The sequence below is a fragment of the Oreochromis aureus genome, linkage group 1 (genome assembly GCF_013358895.1).
Source record: "Oreochromis aureus strain Israel breed Guangdong linkage group 1, ZZ_aureus, whole genome shotgun sequence".
Lineage (NCBI taxonomy): Eukaryota > Metazoa > Chordata > Actinopteri > Cichliformes > Cichlidae > Oreochromis > Oreochromis aureus.
The window spans coordinates 13,455,097-13,481,613 of record NC_052942.1 but is presented as its reverse complement, the minus strand read 5'-3'; the positions used below and the strand labels follow the sequence as shown (position 1 = coordinate 13,481,613).

The 26,517-nt window shown below is 40.9% G+C and overlaps 1 protein-coding gene across 1 annotated transcript in view; it reads left to right on the top strand.

The window, feature by feature from the left end:
* The first annotated feature begins 1,329 nt into the window (after positions 1-1,329).
* Positions 1,330-26,517, top strand: part of smad3a (SMAD family member 3a) — a 28,015-nt gene continuing 2,827 nt past the window's right edge. The window contains exons 1-7 of the mRNA XM_031744494.2: positions 1,330-2,071; positions 21,015-21,208; positions 21,565-21,699; positions 23,018-23,143; positions 24,013-24,225; positions 24,395-24,532; positions 25,345-25,489. Of these exons, the coding sequence (XP_031600354.1) occupies positions 1,869-2,071; positions 21,015-21,208; positions 21,565-21,699; positions 23,018-23,143; positions 24,013-24,225; positions 24,395-24,532; positions 25,345-25,489 (1,154 nt within the window). The 5' untranslated portion in view covers positions 1,330-1,868. The remainder of the gene's footprint in view (positions 2,072-21,014; positions 21,209-21,564; positions 21,700-23,017; positions 23,144-24,012; positions 24,226-24,394; positions 24,533-25,344; positions 25,490-26,517) is intronic.

Below are 26,517 nucleotides of genomic sequence, written 5' to 3'. Positions count from 1 at the left end.
TGCAGGTCAATGCGCCTGTACACACATACCAAAATGCTAACAGCAGGTCAATGCCACTATAGTTGTATAATTCTGAACAGTCGGTGGAGTCAGTGAGCAAAAGTTGGCACCTCACCACCATCACAATCCTCATCTATGTGTCCACTGTGGGCCATTTGAATTCCAGCTGTGTGAGTTCTTCTTCTTCTGTGTGACTCTAGAAAATTTGCAAACTGAATTCAAGCAAGTGCACCGGCTTCTTTGTGAAGAGCGTTCACATTTTACGACACTTTTTTATGTGCCTGCTAATAAGATACCCGACTTTGAAAACTGCTTGAAAGGAGTAAAGTCTTTCTTTTGAAGCTGCAGGAACAAAGGCAGCTTCACACCCTAAACAGTCCCGCTATCACTCTCTCTGCGGTGTGCTCAGCGGCACTGCACGGCCTATTGTACATCTGCCACTTGACTCCTTGACACTGAAACAGGGCGTGTGTGTGAAAGGTGGGGTGGTGGGGGTGTTTAGGCCTATGTGCATGTGTCAAGCTGTACTTGTGCTTTAGTGGAGCTTAGCCAAGCTGCGAAGCCAAACTACCACCTTGTTGATTCCTGTGTTCACGTGTAAAACAAGCTGAGGCAAGTGGCTCATCTCTTGCATTCATGTATGACTCCTATCACCTTCCATCTTTACAGCAGCTCCAGAGTTATTCACCCATCTGGAGACAAAACAAGCCAGTGGCAATTACTGGAAACCCTTTGCTCTAGAGATGCTGAATGTCAAACCTCAAGCCTTTATTCAACAAAAACACAGGCACGGCTGTATCCTTACGCAACCTCGGTTATGTGGCTGAGAGCCAGGCAATTAAGCATATGTGGATTTCTAAAAGTAAAATGGAAAAGAAGCATAGAGTATGTTTTCCAGCTGAAGTTGGAAACCTACACTTATTTTTAAAAAGATCACGTGGTTGGAGAAAAGAACAGCTCTTTTGATTATAATTATGTGTCACAGATAAACTGAAACACAACAGAGGCAACGTTTTAACGTTTTTATTTTATTTAGACAGGTCCACTATGTCCTATACAGTCTACTGAAACAAAAGAAAAACAGAAGGAAAACAAGGACCTAATTTCATCAGAATTTTTCAAGTGAAGTCACATGCAAAAAAACAACAACTGCCCAGTGTTACATAACTAAATCAAGTGATCTGTTGTGACTGCTCATTTAGACACAGCCACATGGAGGTTTATCAGCAATAACAGGGAAAAGGATGGAGATTGCGCAATATCAGCGAAACACATTTGGCCAGCTGCTCAGACTGGCCTTTCATGGGTCTGCTGTGCAGTCTGAAGTCTGAATGGAGACTCTCAGCAGCAGCTCATGCATTTGCATTTGATGCAGACTCTTAGCAGACTTCAGTCGGCGGATCCAGCACCCGCGGATGACTCTGAACTTAACCAAAAACTTTGCTCGTGGAAGGCTAGAGCATTCAGAGACGTAAAAAACCTATCACGACGCTTTCGTTTCTGCCTGCGAGCTAGCGACGCAGTTTTGGGTGTGAGTCAGTAAGGTCTGTTTAGACTAGCTCCGGCCTGAAAGAGTGCAGACGGAACTAGGTTTTCTGGCGGAGTAGCACTAAATCCACAGCGCAACAGACTACCGGTGCACAGTTCACCGCTGAGCTCGAGACAGACGGAACGAGTCCGCTAAAAGTGCTCGGTGTGACTCCGAGATGTGTTTTAAACTTTAAAAAAACAGCAACAGCAGTTTGTCTTTAGCGCCATACCGCCGTCGTCTCCACTACTCGGAGCGCTTTAGGGACACTTGTTCCTCCGTGTTTTGTCCAAACTGACGGACTTCTCGACACTGGACGGACTTCAGCTGAACTCAAAAGATGTCAATTTTGCCTTTCACTCCCCCCATTGTCAAACGACTTTTGGGCTGGAAGAAGGGAGAGCAGAACGGCCAGGAGGAGAAGTGGTGTGAAAAAGCGGTGAAGAGCCTGGTGAAGAAGCTGAAGAAGACGGGACAACTGGACGAACTGGAGAAAGCCATCACCACCCAGAATATCAACACGAAATGCATCACTATACCGAGGTAAGGAGAGTTTGAGCGTTGATGTTGACCGTGAAATCAGCATCCTAGCTAGCTGTACACTTAGTAGCTCCCCCCGGGGGGTTATTACTTTAGCTGATTTCATTACAGCTTTGTTACAAAAACTCAAAAAGGTTTCCTCCCTGGTTTCTGTCATCCTCGGCGCCTTGCACATGTATGGCATCATTGCTCGACTTGAGAAGTTGACATTTCCACTTCCTTTCTGGCGTCAATATTTCAAACTGTTGATTTCCTTTACGTGTTTATTGTGCAGCAACATGGTGGCTAAGGTGCTGCTTAACGAGCTAGCGTTGGACCATGAGCAGAGCTAGCAGATCATGTCTGAAACATCTCGGCGGCGAGCTGCTGGGGCATCATGCTGTCATCATGTGCACACTTCACTTTAAGCGAGCTGCCTTCAGCACTTTCTTATTATCACATCAGCATTCAGCTGAGAGTGTTTTGCTGAAAAAAGGGTACAGTCTATGCATTAACTAGCCAGCAGAGCACATGCAGTGCAAAAGCATTAATGGAGTCCAAGTTATATAACTTGGCCTTAATCTGGGACGCTTTCTAGCGTTCTTAGTGCGTAGGCGAGCCCATGGAGCTGGCTTCTTCTTGCTCTCAGCCTGCACAGCCATTTGTCCATCAACACATTATTTAGAACAAATAACCAACACTGGCATTTGTCAGCAAATCACAGCTGGTAGCTTCTGTGAGTCACTTCTCTCCTGAGCAGTCATTCTCCTCCCCCGATGGGAGGCTGTGCTTGTAAAAGCCTCGGAGGTGCACAATGTAAACACAAATCATGGATTTTACCCGTGCCACTCTTTAAAATGTGTGTGTGGTATTACTGCAGTGTTGATTTTTCAAGTAACTCCCAGTTGCCGGTTATTTTACTACACCTTAATCCACCCAATGTGCAGAGATAAACTGATTAGTCAACTTGAAAGTTCTTGTCCGTTACATGGGTGATCAATTTGAGTCATTTTGCATAGTTACATGTGTCAGCTTTCATGTGGTTTTTAAGGGGCATCCCTTTGAGATAAGATACTTGGCATATAATTAACACATGTGTCAGTATCTACAGATGCATCTTCTGTTGTGCAGAAGAAGCCAGTGGTCTGCAACCTCCAAAATAGCTATAAAGAGCCTGTTACATGTCCCTGTAACAGTTCTAAAAACAGAACATTATACATTTTGCTTTGGAGATGTCATATCAAACTGAATTAGTTTTAACCAGGTGCAACTGCAGCAGAAGAAAATGGATGGATGGACAGGTGGAACTTGTATTAAAGTACAGTGTGTGTGTACATGTATTTTACTTCTTCTGCTTTCTCCACTTTTACAAATAAACTCTCCAGACTTTTGCTTGCATCCGCAAAATCTCACTAGTGTTTGTCGGTTATTCAGATTTAATAGCATACTGTCAGATGAAAATTGAGCCTCAGTGGGGCACTCCCACATTCTTCATTGCCACAAGTGTGCATATCACGGCTTGCACAGGCCTGGGCCAGCGTTCAGAATTAAGCCTACCCAGAAAGTTAAATAATGTTTGCCATGATCCAGGTTTCATATTTCCCACCACTAATGCAGAGGGGAAGAGGTGGAGTGCATTAAGATGACCCCAGATCAGAGCTGGCTGTCAGTGTTGGCTAACGGAGTCCCTGGAGAGCTGCTGTTTCTATTAATTCCCCCACGTTTTGGCTTGCTGACAGCAGCTGCTTGCATGTTCAGGCCTGCCCACAGGGAGGTCAGCTTCTATCTCTCTGACACATGAACTCCCTGTTCAAGCTCATTGCTAACAGTCTTAATGGTGGTTTGCAGTGATGCTGAGGTGAAGGAAGGAAGCGGGCTCTGTGTATATTGATTGAATCAATAGTTGTATATGGTGGGGGAATAGCAGGAATATTATATCACATGTCAGTGGTGTACATTGAGATAGTTATGGGGAAAGAAAGGATCAGATCTCTGCAGGCCAAGTGACAGAATATTATATTGAAATCTCAAGCACACTTATTTCTTTTTGTGTATGTGAGTTTGGCCTGTCAGATGAATCTTAGAATCAGCTGGGGAGCTTTGGGAAAGACTAGTTGTTTTTGAATGGCTGCGACCTGCTAGATAACACTTAAAACAATTACAGGACTATCTGTGGAAACTATATAACAGCTTGGTGAGTTTAGTGGTTAAGTTATTTTTGGGGTGGAGGTCAATGACGTGGTCAATGGGGCTGCATGTGGGTGTAGGTGTGCCTTTATCTTATGAAAAAAACATTAGTCATGTTCTCAGTTGAGGTCAAAACAAAGTATTGCAGGCTTTGCCTGTTACTCAGGGAGTGCCATTGCTCCACTTGCCTTTTAGTGGTTTTTGACAATGAGCAGTTTTACTCATTTAAGACGTAAGTAAAAGTTTAAACCTCTGTCCAAGTTCAAGCCTGACTCATTCAGCAACGAGCAGCTGTGGTACTGACCTACCCTGTTCTTTTCTCCGTTGGTTCTATTAAAGTCCTGTCTTCCTGTGAGCTGTAAACTTAGGTTAGCCGAAAACACTAGTGTGTAAAGTGCGTCAAGCCACTATGAGTTTCTGATGCATGAGGGATGGATGTGTAGTGTGACAGCCTGCTGTGTGTTTGAGTGTGACAAGATGACTAACAGATGTGTGTCCTGTTGTTTACCAAGACCTTTATCTATAAACAGGAGCCAAGATATGTTTCCGTTATACCAGGGTAAACTGGGAGCGGAGTTAAATATAGTTACAAAGTCAGTATGGGGAGGAGGTCAGGTTGGTTGGATAGGTCAACAAAACCTCAAACTTTAAGACCAAACGTGTACATATACTTCCTGTTTCCTAAGCATAGTAAATGTTGTTTTTTTTTTTTTTTCTGAGCTATGACCATGATTGTTTCCTAACTTCAACCAAGATTACGTAGGCTTTTTAGCCTTAAGGAAGTAGTTACTTTACCCAGACCACAGTTTTAAAGCAAACTATTGCATTTTACAGTTTAACCCAAACCCCTGACCTTTTCCCAACCCTAACCAGGTCACTTTTTTTCTCCCAAACTCCAACCATAGTGGTGTCCATTCTTGAGTGGTTTTCTGTTCAGAGAAGTGACTTGTTTTGTTACTGTTCTGGGAGACACTACCACGTTTCACCCCCCCCGCCAAATGAAAACACTTTGTCAACTATTGCCACACAGTCAAACTTAATGTAAACATCTAAACTTAAAGTTTTTGAGGGTGAACTTTAGGTGCAAAGTAATTGGGAGGCAGTGGTTGGGCAGCACGGTGGCACGGTGGTTAGCACTGTTGCTGCACAGCAAGAAGGTCCTGAGTTCAATTCCACCATCAGGCCGGGGTCTTTCTGTGTGGAGTTTGCATGTTCTCCCCGTGTTTGCGTGGGTTCCCTCCGGGTACTCCGGCTTCCTCCCACCGTCCAAAGACATGCAGTTTGAGGGGATAGGTTAATTGGATAATCCAAATTGTCACTAGGTGTGAATGTGAGCGTGAATGGTTGTCTGTCCCTGTGTGTTGGCCCTGCGACAGACTGGCGACCTGTCCAGGGTGTACCCCGCCTCTCGCCCTATGACAGCTGGGATAGGCTCCAGCGCCCCCCGCGACCCTGGAAAGGATAAGCGGAAGCGAATGGATGGATGGATGGATGGTTGGGCAAGTAAAACAGTTGCAAACACTGTCACAAAAAATGTCATATTGATTAAAAACAATATACTCTCTTCCTGTACCTCCTTTAGAGATGTATATCTGTAGACGGTATAAAAGAAGGACATTGCAACCGTGACGTCACCTATTAGTTGCTTTAAACCCTTTTTGAAGCCTTTTGAGTGTTTGCTTCATTGCCATCTTGGTTGCAAAAAAAACAAACAACAAAAAAACCCAGATGTGATGAGGACAGGGGGATCTTATAGTCTAATGCTTTATGATTGACAAGTTGTGCTACTTTGCATAAATCATGGTAAAGTATAGAAAACTCTGTGCTTGTCATCTGTGACTGGGAATACATTCATAAACTAGAGAACACTCCAATGTATACAATTCCATATCCTAAACTAGCTGTTACTTTGAAATTTATTATTACTACAGCATCTTTTTTTGTTTGTTTGTTTGCATTTTTTATGGATCACATACATTAGTCTACAAGCAAACAGTTGACCTTCACCACACACCATTTTTGCTGTTGTGAATAGGAGGATCTCTGAGACAGACCTTGTAAAACACGTCTTAGTAAATTGGCAGTAAATACTAATTTGTGACTGTCAGTTAGGTCAGCCACTAATAACTGTTGCCGTGTTGATCATCTCTAAATGTTTTGGTTACTCAAGTAATTAAGAAGATTTATAAAATGATAGAAATAACAAATATACACAGTTTGTGCAGTCCAAGTTGACACTTTCAGATAGGTTTTGTTTAAAAGTGTATAGCATACAGATTATAATAATATAAATGACATTAAGACAAAAAATGTTGCTTTTTGGGAAGCTGGAATCAGATATCGGCTTGAATTTTTTTTGAAATAACCAATTATACAAGTTGTCATTGGAGAAATCAGTAGTTCCTGTACTTACAGTATAATGTGTGAACTAATCACAAACAAAACTTGTAGAAGATAGTGCTGTTTTTGACCTGATTTTACTTTCTGTATGATAGTTGTTGTGACAATAGGTAGACAACATCACACTAACTCAATGTGTTGTCTAGTTTTTTGTGCCAAATGTTTAATAATTATGACACAATCATGCACCTGTCCATAAAGGGTCTGTCATGTTTGAGCAGAGGTAACATTTCAATGACAAAACTTAATGGGAGTCAAGTAATCCTTAGAAAGACACACCCATCATCAAGTTGCATCTTCTATGTGTGTGCTTAAAAATATATTTGGGGTTAATGAGTTCCAACAGTTGCACTGGCAGTAAAAAGACATTGAGACATTTTCCATTGTCTTAATATCATGTGTGATGCGTGTACTGTGGACAGTGTGAGTTTTATATTCACAGAGCCTGGGGGAGTAGATTCTTCACCTTTTGTCTTAATTTTCTCTGAATTTGTGCCAGGGGCGGTGAGAGGGTTTGTCTTATGTACACACATCCCTCCTGGCACTAAGGTTACAGTCTGATTCACACCGCATGTTGGGGCAGGAGGGAGTGTAGAAGCTTCAAGTTCAGAAGTAAAAGATGGGATGAAATGAGAAAGACAGGGATAGAGACTGGACCAAGAGTGAGAAGGACTGCATCCACACTGATGTTTCTTTAAACATCACTGTTGAAAGTACTTCAACAATACAGTTCTTGATTAAGGAAATTCCTTTTGTTGATTTTTGTCAGACCATCATGTTGTTCCACCTTATCAGTGTGCAGCAGTTATGTAAAGATGGCTTTGTGATCCACATCAGCAGAATTTAATCCTGAAATGTAGACTGAAAACCAACAGATTTACTTTTGCTGTATACTTGGTGTCTTTTTATATTTGCTACTTTTGGTTAATAGTCCTTCTGGTTAGTCAATAAAATTAAAGCAGTATTTATTTTTTGCCTCATTATAAAAGCTGTGGACACTTGCACTGAAAGAGAGATGTAGAGGAAAAAAGTGCAAAAGAGATAATATGGGAATCCAGAGTGCAGAAGAGAAGTGTGGAATTCCCAGTGTTGGAAGGAAGTTGTTGTTATAATGGGAAAATGTGCTTTAATGAGGGAAGATGAGACATTAATGGGTGACCAAAAACACAGTTGACAAATGAGAGAAGTATGAAAGAGAAAGGTAAACCAGAAAGCCAAGGGATGAGATGAAAGAAACTGAGGAAGCAGACTCTTTGGCAAGCTGCAGCATCTTGGATTCTCAGGCTTATCAGAGGAGACAGTGGTTAGTGTGGTTCACACACACACACACAAAATATACCCGCTAATAGATGAGATAGAACTGGTTTGTTTACCTTCTAGACAGCATTTGAACATCAAAAGAGATGTGTCTGCATGTGTCTGGATGACAGACTAGACTTCATTAAATGCACACTGACACACACTGCCAAACCCATACAGTGTGCACAGCGGCCCTGTCATGCCATTGTGCCGTTGTCAGACTCAGAGTTAATTTTGTCTCAGTCAAATCATCTGGTGATTTTGTAAGCGTAGGCCAGTGTCACTACAGAGGAGCAAGCATGTTGATGATCAGTCAGATGTGTCTGAGGTGGGAGCACGAAAGTGAAAACATAATGAGCCTCCGTGGTTTGGGACCTTGTCTGTTAGAGAGAGATGTGGTGCAGTTTTAAAGTGGAACAACAACGGAGCTGGTATTTGCTAATTCTTGTGCTAATTATGAGCAGAGCAGGCAAAACTACCCTAGAAGCATGCTAAAGGCACTTTAAGGAAGTGTCTTAAACAACTTTACTGCTGCACACTTTGCAAAGATGATATAGAGCTGCCAGACACCTGAGCAGAACCAGGGAGATCTTTTCATGAAATTAACAGTCAGTATGTTGCTTCATAATAAAAGTTTGAGTGGACAGCTACCCTCCAGAATACAAAGCACGCCAGGCTACAGAATTGTGCAGTACATTTTTCCCCTCCTACAAACAACTTGTCCAGATTTCCTTGAGACTGGATTAAATAAAACAGCTAAAATAACTAAAGCTGAATGGACTTGAGCCTCTTATGAAGGTTCTGGTTGTTCTATTCTGCACCTTAGTGTGATTGCCTGCTCAATCAAATCGCAGCACAGGGGAAACCCTAACTAAAGGGTATGAGTGTGAAAGCACCCACAGAGGTTTGTGCCTGCTAAATTTTTTTTTTTTTGGTAGTTCCGTTCTGATTCCTCCCCCCTCCCCCTCGCCCTCAAATAATAATTTTGTAATTTTCTGTTTATTTAGCTACTTGTGTTCTCACATAATCAAATCAACTGTGTGGTTTGTATAATTTCAGAACTGTAAGAAGTTCATCTTTTTTTTTATGCAATCAAAAATCCAACTCCGCCTCAAAGAAATCGAACTTTTTAGAAAGTTATGAGAATGAAGAACACCAAGTTATCAAGGTAGGAAGCTGAAAGCTAAAATGACAAATGAATGTAAAACATTAGATTCATATTCAAGTCAAGTCAAGTCAAGCTTTATTGTCACTTCAGCCATATACAGTTTGTACACAGTGAAGCGAAACAGCGTTCCTCCAGGGCCAAGGTGCTACATGCAACATAAATTTACAACATAAATTAACAGAAAATCACTAAACTAGCTAACTAGAGACAGGACAGACTGACCTAACATAAATTACAACATAAATTAACAAAAAAACTAACTATCTAACTAAAACTAACTATCTAACTAGGTAGGTAGTGCAAAGGAAACCGTAAACATACTTGGTAGGTAGGTAGTGCAGGAACAGTAAACATAAAAATATTGTGCAAAAAGAGCATTTACAGGTTGATGTGTAACCTGTATTGTAGGCGTGGTTTAACAAAATGCGTCATCACTTTGTTAAATGAGCACACACACTTTGTCATTCACTTTCATGTCAACTATCACACCTTGGTCACCCGAGACGGTGTTGTTCAACAGGACTCGGTTCAAGACGGGTCACAGAGAGTTTATGTGTGCTGTCTGTCTGTGTGTGGTTGGCGTCTCTAATGACAGTGACAAGTCTGCCTCTTCAGGATTGGGTTCAGGATTCCTGTCATTGTTTGATTTACTTGACTGAAAGGGAATGCTGCTGTGAGTCATGACTGAAGTCTGTGTTTGTAGACAGTAGTAACTGTGTTGTTTTGCTTACTTTTTGTGGACCTTAAAAACAAGAGTTTAGTGTCCTTACTACTGTTGGGCATTAATCTCTTAGTTAAGTCACATGGTGATGTCATCCTAATATTGTTGCATTTTTGTTGAGGATATCATTGATTGTACAAACAATAACAGGATTTATTTTGGTCAATTATAGGTCTAAGATGTATATGCCATGCCTGAAGCTTGGTGTTCATCGTGCTTCTGTTTTCTGTTCCTTCAAAGAAAATAAACTGACTACTGACTGTAGAATTCAGGCTACTTAACCATACGTTAATAGATATAAATATATTTATCCCATTGTACATGTGTATGCGTGTGTGCATGTAGTTAGTCAGCTTAGAGGAATGCTCTTTCAGACTGCTGGGGCCTTGAGGAGGGTGTGGGCTGCTGTTTGGTTTGTGGCTTGCACCACGGGTGGAAGGGTTAGAGACACAGCTCTGCCTCGACTTGGCCCTAGCCTGTCTCACTATCTGCGGGGGAGTGCACATGCAGAAACACACACACACACAGACACAGACGTGTTCTCCAGACAACAAATGCTCCTTTGTGCTCCACTGGCCACTGCCACTGCCACCACCACTGCTGCCGCTGCTGCTGCTTCAGGTGCTAGGGTAAAGCTGGGGGTGTGGGGGAAGGCCAGTTGATTGGAAGGAGTAGGGGTTTTTAAGCAGGGAGAGGAAGTACAGGTGAAAGTCATAAAATACATAAATTACGCAATGACTTTTTAAGGAGGTTGTGTGATAAGTGTTTCTTACTGAAGTTGCCATAGTCGTTCAGGACTTGCTAAAAACACAAGACACAGGAAAGAAACATGAGTCTTTCTTGGCCACTGGGAAACAATTTGTAAGATTTGATAGGCTGAAACATTTTATCACAATGAGCGGTGACTGTGAGTTCTTCTTACACTTTACCGTCAATGACACCTGAAATAGTGACACGAGAAACTTTGGGCAGAAACATGATAAGAAATGCTTTAGATATTGTATTGTCTGTCTAGATGGATATATTACACTATACTTGTACCAAGTGTTGGGAAATGATTATACCACAACTAAATAAAGTAAATACAATATAGAAAAAATCAAAATACATCTAAAAGATAAAAGTTGCACAAACAAAGATCAGTTACAAAGTTAATAGTAAAGAATGAAGAGCTCATTAAATTAATACCTAGACTGAATGTTCTAGGGAGATTGATAAATAAAATCTACCAAATAAATGCAAGTGGCATGAGGTGGTTAGGATTTTGTCGGTCCTGTTGCCACTAGGACAGACAGATTTTGGAGAAAGTGTTCAGGTGCCTGTCCTGTAAGTGGTGCAGATGTGGGCCAGGTTATTCATTTATTATCTGATTTTGATCTCAACCTAAAGTATTTATGAATTTACTTAATGTTTGGTGTTTTCTTAGCTTTCTTTCTTTTCTTAGCTGTTTTTTTTGTGCGATAAATTAAGGTCATTGCGGAGCATGTGTGTGCCGTAAACCCTAGATGCTTTCCTCGCCACAATTTAGAAACCTGTGTGCTCGAATTCATACATGTCAGAATTGTTTAAAAGGTGCTGGAGTGTTTGACTGTTATCCTGACAGCTCATTCTTTATTAGGCTTTTGATTAGAATTCAAATTGTGTCATTTAAAAACTGTTGTCCTGTTCCTCAGCTCAGTTAACCAACACTAGAAAGCTTACATACACACTTAAATCCTTGCTCCAAGGGTAATAGCAACTGTTTAGATTAGGCATTGAAAAACGAGAACTAACCCAGTTCTGAGCTTTAACGATATCATCATTTGGATTTTTGCCACTGAAGAATCAACAAGTTAAGGTCAGTTGTGAAATCATACTTTGACTAATTTTTTTATAGTGGAAATTTCTCTTTGAGGGATATCACCTCCAGTCGGAGGCTGACACAGCATGGGGGTATCTGTTTTTAAGAATAAACATTAATTTTTCATGAGAGATAAACCAGCCTACACTCTGCCCTACCCTAGGAAAAAATGCAACTGGACTGTGGACTGTAGAGAGAAATTTATTGATGACTTGCATCTGGAATATTCTCTGTAATTCATCATCATGCTTCAGAAAGAGAGAGACGTACTGCTCCGCTCATTGACTGTTTGCAGTAAAACTAATGGCTCCCAGTCCTCCATTGTCTCCCCAGATTTTTGGAGTCCAGACTCTGTTATTTGTCGTCTAGCCCTGCCAGTCGTTTGTCTGTTGGTTTCGTATTACACTTTAGGCCCTCCTTCACTGGTCCCAGCACACTTCAGCCCTATGATATCACCTATGGGCCAGACACCCCCTCCTTTCCTCCTTCCTCCACCTTTGTTAGAAATAGAGAAGTCTGATGGCTTTTCCAGAGAGAGTGGGAGGTTGGTGTGTGTCTTTGTGTGTGCTCAATATGTTTTTCCGCCCGAGCCTCATCACTGCTGGAATGCATTTGCAAGCCCATATATGTTTGGACAAAAGTGATTAAATATATGTAAACTAAAGCATCTGGATGAAGAAAAACTCATCTCAAGAAAAAGTTCATTTACAACAATTTCTGATTGTTTTCACTTAATTGTTTAGGCTATAAAATGTCTTGTTTTGTAGCTCAAACCACTTTGCAAAGCATAAAAGTTACCAGACGTTACAACCCATTAATGTTCAGAGATTTAGCTTGAAACTGAAATTACTGGTCAGCTATGGAATTAGTTAGCTAACACATTTCTATTTTCTGACTAAAAAATTATTATTTCAGCTGTACTAAATACACTATTTAGTCTTGATTTAAAAAAAAAAAAAAATGGTTAAATCTGTTTCTGTAGTTTTTAAAAAATTTGCAGCTGACAGTTGTTTTAGCAAACCAGAATAGATTACAACCACAGAAAGTATTATGTGGCAAGTGGGGTCAGATGATATCAGGATATGTAAAGCAAAATAAGGAAAACTTTTTGCAGAAGTGTTGCACTACCTCCAATGTCGACACAGTTCACATGGTTGCATATATTGTGTTTATCTGGGTGATTAGAGCATATCCACTACTGGAGAGATTGGGACTTAATTATCCCAGTCCAAATGTGAAATATCTTCCATGTGAACACTGGAGGTTGTTGCATTATTGCTGATGTGGAGATGGTGGCAGAGAAACTGGGCGTCTCAGTTATACATGAACTTCTCTTCCAAACTCTACAGTGATCCAGAATCGCTGCTTTTCTTACTTTATAATATTGCCTGCCCTGGTCATGTTGTGAGCTGTATTTTTAGCAGTTGGCATAAATTTTTCAGGACCTTAGCAACCACACTCTCAAGGAATACCATTGTGCACATGCAGGCTTGTAGTTAAAACAAGTGTATTAGTGAACTAGCAACTTAGAAATTTGTTGTTCTGGATGATCCTTCATGGACTATTTAATTTTCTTTCAGTTATCTAAAACATAATGCTGCATTCTCCCTCGTATCGGCTGGCAGTGGCCGAGAAAGACAAAGGGACTTTACAAAGAGGTTGGTTGCAGAGACAGTCCAGATTGTAACCAACTTTATTTTCCCAGTTGTGTTATGTTGTTGACTCTGTGTGATTCTGCAGTTTCAGATCCTTAAACTGTTGGGATAGCAAAGGATTAATCTGTGATGACGCTTGCACAGAAACAGCTCCTACAGGGAGAAGCAAATTAAACAATTTTTCGCTTTATCACAGGGCTAACAAAAAAATGATTTAAAGGTCACAGACTGCTGAGGTAGTCGTGTCTAACCGAAGGTAGAATTGGCGAATGATTTCTCTTTACATGTTGTTGTTGTTGGAAGGCACCAGCCTCTGCTAAATGTCACCAGATTGTAGCCCTGTTGGTCGGGGTTCAACAGACTGGCCACAGACTTTATGAAAGGCACAAAGGCCATATCAGCCCAATAGCCCCTCACCCCCACCGCCCTCATCCCTCACTCAGCACTGCAATGGCGGCTGTGAGATCAGGATAGTGGGACAGACGGAGGAGAGGGAAAGGGGGGGTTTAGGGGTTCAGTCACAGACACTCTGAGCTGCCCTGAGCTGTTGAGACGGTCTGGCAGACCTATTGTGCAGCTGCAGCCCTCCTTTCTTTATCCATCACCCACTTTGTCCTCTACCCTTGCATGCTTTTAAAGGACAGACTGTGACTGATCCTGATCTTTGTGATGTGTTTGTAGGCACCTTAAAATGGTGAAAATATTCTACTTTTAAAGTTAGACATGCAAGTTTAGTAACATGATTAATAACCAGCATTGGATGAGAACAAATGTTTCTCCAAGGCCTTCAGTTTCTGACTGTGTGTGCTGGCATCTTCTTAGTGAGGTTAGGCTTTCATTTGAGCTTGTAGCTTGGCAGAGAGTAAAAAAAGTCCATGTTAAGCCCACAAGGAAGGCGTGTGTGTGTTCAACACTTCTCGGACTATTGCCAGCCTGGACACACACACAGTGTATATGTTTGTGTCTCTGAGCGTAACTGGGTATGCCTCAGGGTGTTTGTTTTGCCCCCTCCCCCTTCCCCAGCTTAGTGAAGCTCAATCTGCTCTGTCTGAGTCTGTATAGTGAGTCAGCCAAAAGCACACATATTCAAAATTTATGTATGTACTGACCTTCACAGCCACTAACATCTGCTTATATTATTTTTTTTTTTATTTCACTACTTTTGCTACACTGGCAAATGCTGAAGTAATGCATACTTCAAATGTAAAGTTACCTTAATTATTTTATATCCCTTCTGTTCTTACATTTCTCTGTACGTGTGTCCATCTGTGGAGCTCTACCATTCACGCAAACATACATGCCGGTTGGATGTAAAGCTCATGTTCAGTCTCAGCTTTGGGTCATGGGCCAAACCGATGTTGACACATTTACCCCTCTGGCAAAAATCTATACCAATTTACCCCTTTATTTTTAGACATCAGTTCCGGTCTATATTCTGAGAGCAACATCAGCTTGCATGAAAAAACACAAATATTGCCCCAGATTTCATGGGGCAATATTTGGGGCAGATGAAGTGTAGGCAAAGGAAGAATACATATTGATCTGAATCACTTTATTTTAAATTTTGTGCTCCAGGATTGGCCTTGCTGAAGGAAATGCTCCTCCTCTGAAGTTAACTTTCAGCTGAATTTTGTTTTCTCTCTAAAGAACCAAAAATACATTATAATTTTTTCATTGTACTTCCTTCAATAGAAACCTGATTTGAGGATTTGCTTGATTATGTTATGTAACAGCAAAATATACACCCACTGGTTTTATTTGATTTTTTTTTTTAAAAGAGTTATCTAATACTTAATAGACCAATGTAGTTGATACATTTAAGAAATCTCTTTCAATTCACATTTTGGTTTTGTAGATAAAATCAGTCAGTGCTGATTTGATTAGTTTCTGATCCTGTAGAGAGAAGCTGAAGAGTGAAAAATGTCTTGTATAAAGTCTTGAAGGCCCCGCCCATGTACTTCAGATCTTCAGTCTGGAACACACACGCAGAGGCCAGCCCAGCTGGGAATTTGGGGTCATGGTTATTCTCCCCTCAGCTACCTCCTGCCTCATGTCTGGAGTATTTTGAGGTCCAGATCATTTTTTTTCTTCATTTTTTTTTCTCTTCAATATCTGAGGTTGGCTGTTTAAATAGAGCTACTACTGCCACTAAACAACAAACTGAGGCTTGATGGTTTCACAGGAGTGGTTTTTGCTGTCAGAGCAGGGTTTCTCATCTGTCTCATTCAGTGGGCCACCATAAATCTCTGAAGTGAGTCACTGACATTGAGCAGGATATAATGTGTTTTGACTTGTCTCATACGCAATACTGTCTGTTGCTGATAGTGTTGGTTTACTTTTAAATCAAACAAACACCTTTGTAGGAGAAGTAGTTGACCTTGCCTGTCAGCAGTGCAGAGTAATGATCTAATGCTTGTTTACTCTCAGTTGTTCATCTGCTAAAGAAGAGTTTGCTGATCCTATTTCGCTGACCTTTGTTCAAGTAAAATTCAACCTGGATCCCTTGTTTATTGTTAATAATTTATATAAAAACTGTGGAATGTGAGCTTTTTGTTCCGGGTTTAGAAGAAGCGAAAGGTTTGAGAACCACAGAGTTGAACTCAGTAGTCATCGTGGACTAAATGATTCATCACAGTTTGAAGTACACTGACTGTGATTTGGTGCTCTCCCACATGTATAACCTATCTGACTTACTCTTCATGCAGAAACTGGGTAATAAACTCTCTGGTGTAGTAATAGAGATAGTGAGAGCTATGCCCATATAAATAATTCACTGATTAATTTGGTAATTAAACAGCAGATCAGGTGACAAAGAAATTACTTTCTTTTATGTGGAGATTGATGTTAGACATAGATATAATCATTTATGATGTAATGTACTATAATGATGTGGTGAGTGTGGTGTTTGGGTGAGGTGCAGCTCTGCATAGACTGTTTGTGGCAAAGAGAAAAAACACTGGGGAGTTTATTTCTTAATTTACAGCCTGTAACAGCAAGAGGGCATCAAGTCTCAGTTAATGTTGTTGATGGGTAGCAAAGAACGATGCAAACTAACGTGATTAGTGGATATACAGTATCAGTCAAAAGTTTGGACACACCTTCTCATTTAATGGTTTTTATTTATTTTTATTAGTTTCTACATTGTAGATGCGTACTAAAGACACCAAATGTATGAAGCAAGATATATGGAATAATGTAGCAAAGAAAAAAATGATTAATAGCTCTAAAAATGTAGTATATTTTATATCTTCCAAATAGCAGCCCTTTGCTTTGTTGACAGTGCTGCAAACCTTTGGCCTTCTCTCAATGACCTTCATGATGTAGTCACCTGAAGTGGTTTTCCCTTCACAGGTGTGCCTTGTCAGGGTTTATTTGTGGAATTTCTTGCCTTCTTAATAGAGTTGGGAACATCAGTTGTGTTGTGCAAAAGTCAGGTTGGTAAACAGCTGACAGCCCTATTTGACAAGTGCAAGAATCCCTGTTATGGCCAGAACCAATCAGCCATTTCAGGTGACTACCTCATGAAGCTCATCGAGAGAATGCCAAGAGTGTGCAAAGCAGTAATCAAAGCTTTTGGCTGGCAGTGTAGGTGGGTGGAAACTTGACAAGTGAAACAGCATCAACTCACAACTACTGCCAGATATGGTTTAGTATTACTCTTTTAAATCTCTTGCTTCATTTTTCTTTGAGGTGTATTTGTATGTGTAAAAAAAGCTGACAACAGTAGTAGGTTCATACATTTCGGTGGCTAACTTAACAGTTGTAGCTTCTGTATTAGGAAAAAAATCCCCAGTGTTTGAGTACTGAGTATGCGAGTAGGAGGTCAACTTAGACCAGGATGGACTTGGCGCAAACTTTGATCTGCATCTGATTTCAGTTCTTAGTTGGGAGGTGTTGAGGCTCCTGTCAACAAATCGTGCATTTTTAAATGAGAGGTCTCGGGCTCAGGTGGGAGATAATTGTCCTGGTTATCCAGGCTGATTTGCCCCGTGTCTTACTGAGCAGATATGAATCTCTTTCTCTGGCCTCTGTGAATGTAAGTTGTGATTACACATTTCTAGTACATATGTGCCCACTCCAGGTCAGGGATGAGTTACTACTACAGATGGAGAAGTTGGGGTACCTTGGGGTCTTGTTCACAAAAGAGGGGAGAGTGGTGCTTGAGATTGACAGAAAGATTGGAGTGGTGCTGTATCAGTTTTGTTATGGTGAAGAGAGAGATGAGGATAAAAATGAACCTGTTGATTTACTGGTCAATCTACGCCTCAACTGTGGTCACAAGCTCTTAGTAACTGAAAGAACAAGGTCGTGAATACAAGCTTCAGAAATGGGTGTTCTTTAAAGGTGGCAGGGCTCTCCCATAGTGACCCGTTGAAGAGCTCGGTCATTCGGCTCAGCGTAAAACAGCTGCTCCTCCACATTAAAAGAACCCAGTTGAGGTGGTATGGGCCTCTGCCTAGGATGCCTCCTACTGGTCGTCAGTGCTGGGAGAAAAGTTATTTAGTGGCACATGTAACAACCACAAGATCATCATCTCAGCACAAATCAGCAATTGCACTGTCTATAGCAGTAGGAAAATCTATGTTACACGTCTAAATAAAACTGGTTAGTTTATACAACATTGTATCATCCAGCCTTTTAACTTCAGGGTGCTAAATCAGGATGACGTAGAGCCATAAAAAAGTGTTATTCCTACACCAAAAGCCATGCACACTTTAAATATAGAGTAGAAGCCAGTGTTAAAAGTTATATTAAGGGTGTTTTCACAGCTATAGTTTGTTTACTCTGGTTTTAATCAGTTGATGAGTTTGTGAACTTGTAGCTTTTCCTTATGATTTGGTTTGTTTTCACACAAAGAAAATTCCAAGTGGACTCCAAGCAAACCAAAATGCGTCACTACAGACAGATTGAAAATATTTAGCGTGCTTATTGGCCAGATGTGAGCACTAGTGTTTTTTCACAAAAGACATAACATGCCAGCTCATAGTTTAATTCTAAGTTTTTCATTATGTCTCTAAAAGCCTGCCTGACGTTTTTTTCTTGTCCTGACTTTTATTACTCCACTCCTTTTTCTTTCTGGTTTATAAACTGTTGCTTTGGCAACTGTTTATGATCCATGTCCATGGACTCACAATGTTCATGTCACTGAGACATTGTTCAGCACATGTATACTATAAATTTAATAACTTCAACTGACTATTAGTTAATGCCTGCCTATACATAGGTGATGTCAGTTGTAATTACTGCAACATAAAGTCATATTCCTTTTTCCTGGTTGAAGTTATTACTGTGGCTGATATATTATTGTACATTATAACTATTTTCTTATTTTTTAAAAAAAAAAAAAAAAGCTGAATGGAAACGGGGACAGTAAGTAGGGCACCAAATGACCAGTAGAGTTTGTATGTCTGTCTGAGCCCACACAGTCCCACCCACTCAGTAGCAGAGACCCAGCAGACATACCAGTGACATCACATCAACCCTCTCACGATTCAACACATCCACAGTGAAAAATGTTTTGATCCAAAAACAAATAAAGCAGCACATCACAAAGTTATTGTAAAGTTACATTAGTTATTATTCTAACTTCTGTTCTAACATTTTGTGTTGTTATGTTGTAAATGTGTTCTTTTTTTTTTCTTTTCTTTTTTTTTTTTTTTGCCTACATGTGAATGTGGTTTCCTTGTAGATGCACTTTCCATGCATTTCCTTCATGTCATCATCGCTGTTGGTTGATTTACAGTGATTCACGATTTCAGCATCCGGTGCAGCTCTGTGTAACATTAAGTTTTTCCCAAGTTGTTTACTGAATGACGGTGCGTGGTTAAGTAGTTTTATAGAGGTCTAATGGCAGTCTAAGTGACTTCTTGATGCGTGGCTATATGCAGTGTGGTAAAAGGAAGCAGCCACAATAAGTCATGACAATAGATGCCAACACAGGAAAACCGCAAAAGAAAAGAGGAACTGTTTTGCAAGCAGACCCCCGCAGAATCAAGATTATGCAACATCTGTCTTAACATTACTATAGGTTGCTATATATATATTCTTTCAGCTGCTCTCTTGTTCAGGGGTCGCTCCAGCAGATTTGAATTGGCAGATCTTTACACCAGATGCTCTTCTGGTCACAATCCTCCCGAGGATAGTTTCCTCCAAAAAGGGGATCTTTTACATGTTGGGCGGATGTATTAAACAGTGCATCGTGGAGCCACCCACTATAGATCTTTTTGACTAAATGAACACTGGTATCTTCAGAAAGAAATATAGAACAAATAACCCAGAGATCTTTGTTTGCTGTTTAAATCGCCAGATCTTCGTAATGTTCAATGTTTAATTCACAACACTTTTTAAAAAGAAAGTTTTAAAAGTTATTTGATCAGACATTAGCTTCATTTCATGGCTCTCGACTTCCGCATGGGGAACAATAAAAGCTTTTGTCGTTGCTTTCCCAGTTCCAGTATGATACCAGTACCTTCGCTTTGGGTATCTGCGAATACACACCACAACATCACACCATACACCATTCACTTGATCAATGTGCAGTGGTTGACCTAGATGAGGCACAACTGAGCTTTCCGCAGTTGGGCGTGGCCTTGTTTTTATTTAGAGAGTCATATTTGTCCTTCTAAAGGGCTTTATCTTAAGCCTTTGACCCTTACTCTGTGTGAGAGAGTGAGTGGGTGGGACAGAAAATGAGGGGACATATGTGACTGCTGCCTCTTGCGTAATATGTTGTGCAGGGATTTTTGTTTTGTTTTTGTTTTTTGTTTTGTTGTTTTTTCCTCTGTCAAAGGTTATTGTGCTCCGAGATTACAGCCTATAACCCTGTTATGTCAGTCCACAATGTCAAACTGTCGCTCATTACTATCTGCCGGCCTAAATCATCATCCTGCCAGAAGCATGCCAGATGAGTGCAGATGTTATACAACACAATGAAATTCCTTTTTAACATACTGTAATGTCATTGCCGGTTGTTTATTATTAGACATGACCTCATATCGCCTCTGCACTCACAGCTGGGACCCTCATCATGGAGAAGTAGTTGCATAGCACAGTAGTGAACACCAAATCTAGCAGTTGATAACATTTAGAGGACAGAGCTGTGTACAGTGAATTCTAGCTTTAAGACCAGTTAAAAAATTGAAGAAATATATTTTAGTTGTTCAGGACTGTCAAGGCAAAGACTGTATACCCATAATTTAGATATCATCAAGTACCAAAAATACTGTAACAATCAATCAAAAGGAGCGGTGTCACACAATCACTAATTGACAACAACAATGGATGAGAATATTTAATTTTAGGTTCATGAATTTGTTTTTATAAACAAAAGGTCACAGTAGGGCAAGGGACAGGCGGATCAAACCGTAACCAGCCTCAGAGTGCTAGTACCGACATAGCCCTTTCAGGAAAATGACATCAGAGCCAGATACTATCAAGAAACAAATTCAGCAGTTCTTCTTTTTAGTAACTATTCTATTTTCTGTTTTCAGTTGCAGGTTTCAGATATTTTTCTGCTGGAGAGTATAAGGTCGTGCCCAGGCACACTTCCCTCTCATTTTAGTTACAACACACAATCACAAACACAGAGCGGAAAAAATATAAGCCTACACAAAAAGGAAAAAAAAGCGGTGGATAACGGGAAAGTCAAACCAAATGTCTCAAACTTATGCTTCTTCTTCCTCTTCGTGTATTTGCAGATCTTTGGATGGCCGTCTTCAAGTTTCCCACAGAAAAGGTCTGCCCCACGTCATCTACTGCCGTCTGTGGCGCTGGCCCGACCTGCAGTCCCACCACGAGCTGCGGGCGGTGGAGCTGTGCGAGTATGCCTTCCACACGAAGAAGGATGAAGTGTGTGTCAACCCATACCACTATCAGAGAGTAGAGACACCAGGTACAACAGCTCGGAAAAACAGAGTGCTTTCTTCAAACGCTGTTGTGTTGTTTGAAGAAAAGAGAAATAATTCATCATCAATCATCAAATAGTTACATACATTTTGTCCAGTGTGCTCTAATGGCTCTTGGTTAGTGGAATAGGCTTTATTATTTTAGTTTTTTTTCCCCACTGGATGTTTTTATAGGTTTTTTTGTATCCACAGGGCTTGTTGATCAGCTGATCAACTGTTTATTAATTTCTGTTCCAATAAATATTTATTTTACCCAGACATGAAATCAGTCATTGCTTTATTACTATATTCTGAGAAAATTACTGTGTGTGTGTGTGTGTGTGTGTGTGTGTCTGTTACTTAGTACTCCCACCAGTGCTGGTCCCCAGACACACAGAAATCCCCACTGAATTCCCACCTCTGGATGACTACAGCCATTCAATCCCTGAAAACACCAACTTCCCTGCTGGCATCGAGCCCCAGAGCAACTATATACCAGGTACCAGCGTGTCTCCCAGCATGACTCACACAAAGTACCTCCTTATGGTTTATGCTTTGTGAGAACTAGTTTGTAAGGTGGGCTGTTTATGCTGTACTGAAGAGTTTGGTGAAAGCTGACTGTCATAGAGAAGGAGTAGTAGTAATGTAGTTAAAATATGAGGATGATGGTGCACACTTGTGGGTTGTTTGTCACAAAAAAGGCAGAAGTACAGCTCTTGGAAGAGACCTACCTAGTTTGTGATTGCAAAGGTGTGCGCTGACCAAGTGTGTAATTAAACTAGCTTTACTATAATTTTCCTTTTGAATCTTGAGTTGGATGAAAAGCTTTTACAACATCGTCCCAAGACAGGGGCATCAAACATAGGGCCTGCGGTCAGAATTGGCCTGACAAAGACTCCAATCTGGTCCTATGGAAAGCTTTGGAGTATTTGAAGGAGGGCACAAACATTGGACTTCTTCTTCTTAACTGCATTTTCATACATTTAACAGCTTTTCATACTATTAAGGACCTCCCCTTTAATGAAGTTATAGAAAATGAATTAATTGACAGAAGTTTTTGTTTTTTAAATTTTTAGTCATTTCTTTCTTACAATTTAAGTCCAAAGAGTTGTGCAGTTTAATGTGTAGTTATACTCCTTTATATGGAGCGATCAGGCAGCTGCATGACTGGCCCACATAAGGTCAAAGTGTGCGTCATGTGGCCCACAATGTAAAAAAGTTTGGTGTTCCTGTTTCAAGATCAAGCTTATAACATTATAAAAGGTTAAATGTGGCTGTATGTTTATTAATTAGTTGGAAATTGTCAACCGGTAGCTGTTGAAGTGTTATTGATCCTTTCCCTTACTTTTCTTTTGGCTTTTCTGTTCAAAAGTCGAGTTCTGATGGATTGTGAGAGAACTGAGAAAATGGCCTTTTGACTGTGAATTTAGGAAGGGATTTACTTGCATAAGCTGTTTTTCAACAGGTTAACCATTATTAAATTAGCGTGGTGTAAACACACTCCTTTCACTCATTCATTTGCTGACTAGAACCTTGTTACTATTTAGGAAGTTTTGTGTAGGTGATCGTACGGTCACTCTTTGCATCATTAATTATGTTGTACTTCAGAATAATTAAAGCACAGCAGGCCAACTGTAATAATAGTAGTAATACATACTGGATTTAATCAAATTATTAAATGTCAGTACTTTTGGGCTGCTCTCATTCCTCATCTCCATCTGTTATTTTTCCCTCAGTGCAGCTACAATGCTAGGTTAGTGATCAGGGACCACCAACATGTCAGTACGAGTGATTGTTTGTGTCTTTGTTTGTCTCAGAAACACCTCCACCAGGCTACCTCAGTGAGGATGGAGAAACCAGTGATCACCAGATGACTCATAGCATGGACACAAGCTCCCCAAATCTGTCACCTAACCCAGTTTCACCCACACACAATAACTTGGGTAAGAAATGCGTGTGTCTGTTTGTGTACTTTTCTGTTCGTCTGCCTTGATTTGCAAACAAATGTTTCAGGAGCGTATCTCCCCAGTGGGAATTCTGTGTTTGGTTTAACTCATTTCTGTAAGAGGAAACCAGATGATGAAAGAAGCCTTTGTGTTCCCCGCTCACCATGTGAACTTTTGAACAGGTCAAGACACCACGCAGCCCACACTAACATCAATAACAATATCCTAGGTTTATTCTATCAAGACGGAAAAGCGCCAGGAGGCTTGGCTGGAACGCAGTTGGTGAAATAATAAAGCAACACCAGTTTCATTTGGCAGTGCTGTCCGGTTGTGTTCTGGACTTCAAAGCAAAGGACAAAATGTTTCTCAGCTGGTAGAGGGGCTGTGTTGTGGGGAAAAAAGGAGCAAATTACCAGAAACAGTTGAATTTACTGATGAGTACCATGGACAAGTCAGTACTCTGACCAATTGGGCTGCAGAATCCTTCAAGTGAGGGTTGAGTTTCCACATTTTGTCTGGTTAAAGCTTCTGGGAAACCGTATGGGTTTGACATTTTGTGACGCAGGCTCTCTCTGTATTTTTGTTGGTTTTCTCTTTTTTTTTTTTTCTCTCTCTGCAGCCGCTCAGCCCTTTTCTCCATATATTTGCCTCTTCTTTGTTATCATTGCTCTTAATGTATGTTTTCTTTACCATCTGTATGGTTTTCTGTCTATTAATTCTGTGATCTCTGTCTTACTATTCTACTACTTTGACTTTGAGAATAAGTTCAAACATTGCATTAGTTTAATTGTTCTGCACATCTGGGCCTGTATTAGCAACAGTATTGAACTCAGTTCTTTCTTTTTTGGGGTCCTCCTCTTTCTCAGACCTCCAGCCAGTGACGTACTGTGAGCCGGCCTTCTGGTGCTCCATTTCTTACTACGAGCTGAATCAGCGAGTCGGGGAGACCTTCCACGCCTCGCAGCCCTCGCTGACAGTGGACGGCTTTACGGACCCGTCCAACTCGGAGAGATTCTGCCTGGGTCTTCTGTCCAATGTCAACCGCAACGCAGCTGTGGAGCTGACGCGCAGACACATTGGTAGGCCAGGCCTTATGACTCCATTCGGATAATAACTCACGTGATTTCTTGAAAGACTATTAACAAACATGATTGCGTATTGCTTTAGACCTGTTATACAACATTGTACTTTTAATTATTGTCGTTGCTGACTTGTTTTGGCTCTCTGTCTCTCACTCTTTACCTCAAGGTCGTGGTGTAAGACTGTATTACATTGGTGGAGAAGTGTTTGCAGAGTGTCTCAGTGACAGTGCAATTTTTGTCCAGAGCCCCAACTGTAATCAACGCTATGGTTGGCATCCTGCTACAGTCTGCAAGATCCCTCCAGGTATGTGTCCAGCTAACACTGGGAGCAACGAGAGACCTACAGATAAGGACAGGAAAAAGAGAGTGAGACAAATGAGTAGGACGAAAGACAGTGTAATAGAGAAAGACGAAAGTTCACTTTTCACAGAATTGGCAGTTCGATCCCCAAAACGTGTGTGTGTGTGTGTGTAAATGGTTGAATGTAAAGTACTGGGATTGAAGTGCTATATGATTCCATTCAGTTTTCCAAAGAGAGGCAGAGGCCAATGTACAAAAAAAAATTGATTGATGATTCAGAAACGATTCCCTGAGGCTCAATCATCAAATGAGGCCACAACACATCGCGTACCTCATCACCAGCCCGTCAATGTCTCCTTTGGCTAAACTGTGGTCGGGTTAAAAATAAGGGTTTTTTCCTTTCCACACTGGTCTCTTTACTTTTACCACATGATCGTTTTGGAGTGTTAAAAGCTTTCCTCAAGCACATCTGTAAATGTTAACAGTTTGTTGTCTGAAACAAGATGTTTATACAATCATTGCAGCATTTAGTTGAGTCAGTAACACATTCAAGCACGCATTTCTTTAATTTGGCTGTTTTCATCCAAGTCACTGCAATCTGATTCGATAGGACCACGAAAGATATTCCTCCACTTTTGACACCGGTCTGAGTCGAAAGCCATCAGATTAATAACGTTAGTTTGACTCCTCATGTAAGATAAATTTAAATTGTTTGTGTTTTGTAGAAGCTAGAGATCAGCTTCATCTTGATTTTTTTTTTGGGGGGGGGGTTCCAGCACCTCTAATTGATCTGTCCTGGTTTGTTGTTCTCATCAGGATGTAACCTAAAGATCTTCAACAACCAGGAGTTTGCTGCGCTGCTCGCACAGTCAGTAAACCAGGGCTTCGAGGCTGTGTACCAGCTCACCAGGATGTGCACCATCCGCATGAGCTTTGTGAAGGGCTGGGGAGCAGAGTACAGGTAAGCTGCAGCTCTGAGTTAATGCTAGCCACTCTCTGCTCTCCTGTTTCTGCAACAGTGTAGCAGTGTAAAATCCATACGAGGTCTGCATGTAAACGCAGACAATAGACACAAACAGACTGTGAATTACATCCCAATCTACCCGCCCCCGCTCGCTGGCGTGTGCACACTGGTGAATCTGGTCAATGATGTCACAGAGCCCTCGTCTATAGAAACGGCCCCAGTTGGCAAACCAGACTATTTTTAAGCAAACACACATGTGGTGTGTCAAAAAGAGATGTCAGACTTTCCCTCTTCCATTCCCTCCCCTTTTTCCACACAGTCTGACTCACTGATAGTAAGAAAGGAAGAGATGGAATTGAAGGCAAGCAGATGATTGGCTCAAGGTTGGCCGTGCTCAGGCGGTTTCCACAAGGGAGAAACCTTTGAGCTGGGAGTGACTGCTCAGCAGTCCTGTCCAGACCAAATGCCCACATGTGGAGACACTTAAACACAGGATTCAGGTTACTGGAGCAGCCAGGCCCTCCTTCTCTACCTCCACCTTCACCTCACTCTCACTGCCTGTTTCCATTGTTGGCTGTGTCTGTTTAACTCTTTAATCCCTTGTGTTTCTTCACTTCTCTCTGCTGTGAGAAAAGCAGTAAAGGAAAATTTTTTATGGCCCTTTTTTTGTCTTTATCAAGAAAAAAAAAAAACTAAAGAAAGGAATCTTAAGAAACTGCATCATTTTGTAGTTTTTGTTTTTTTGCAGTTGCTGCAAGACTTCCAAATGATTTCTTTATTTCAGCTGTACAGATTCAAGAAGTATGTGTCATTGATTAGAACTACAAATACATATTTTAAGAGGTGAAAATCAATAGTTGCTGTTGTTGGTTTTTCAGTCACTAGAATTTTTGCATTCTATCTTTAGTGGCACAGTGTGTTAAAGTGTAACTCAGAGAAGCTGTGAAAACTGTCTGTCTTACATCAACGCTGTAATGAAAGCAGAGCAATGTGACTTTGTAAGTTTGCTCACACTCTTAACAGCT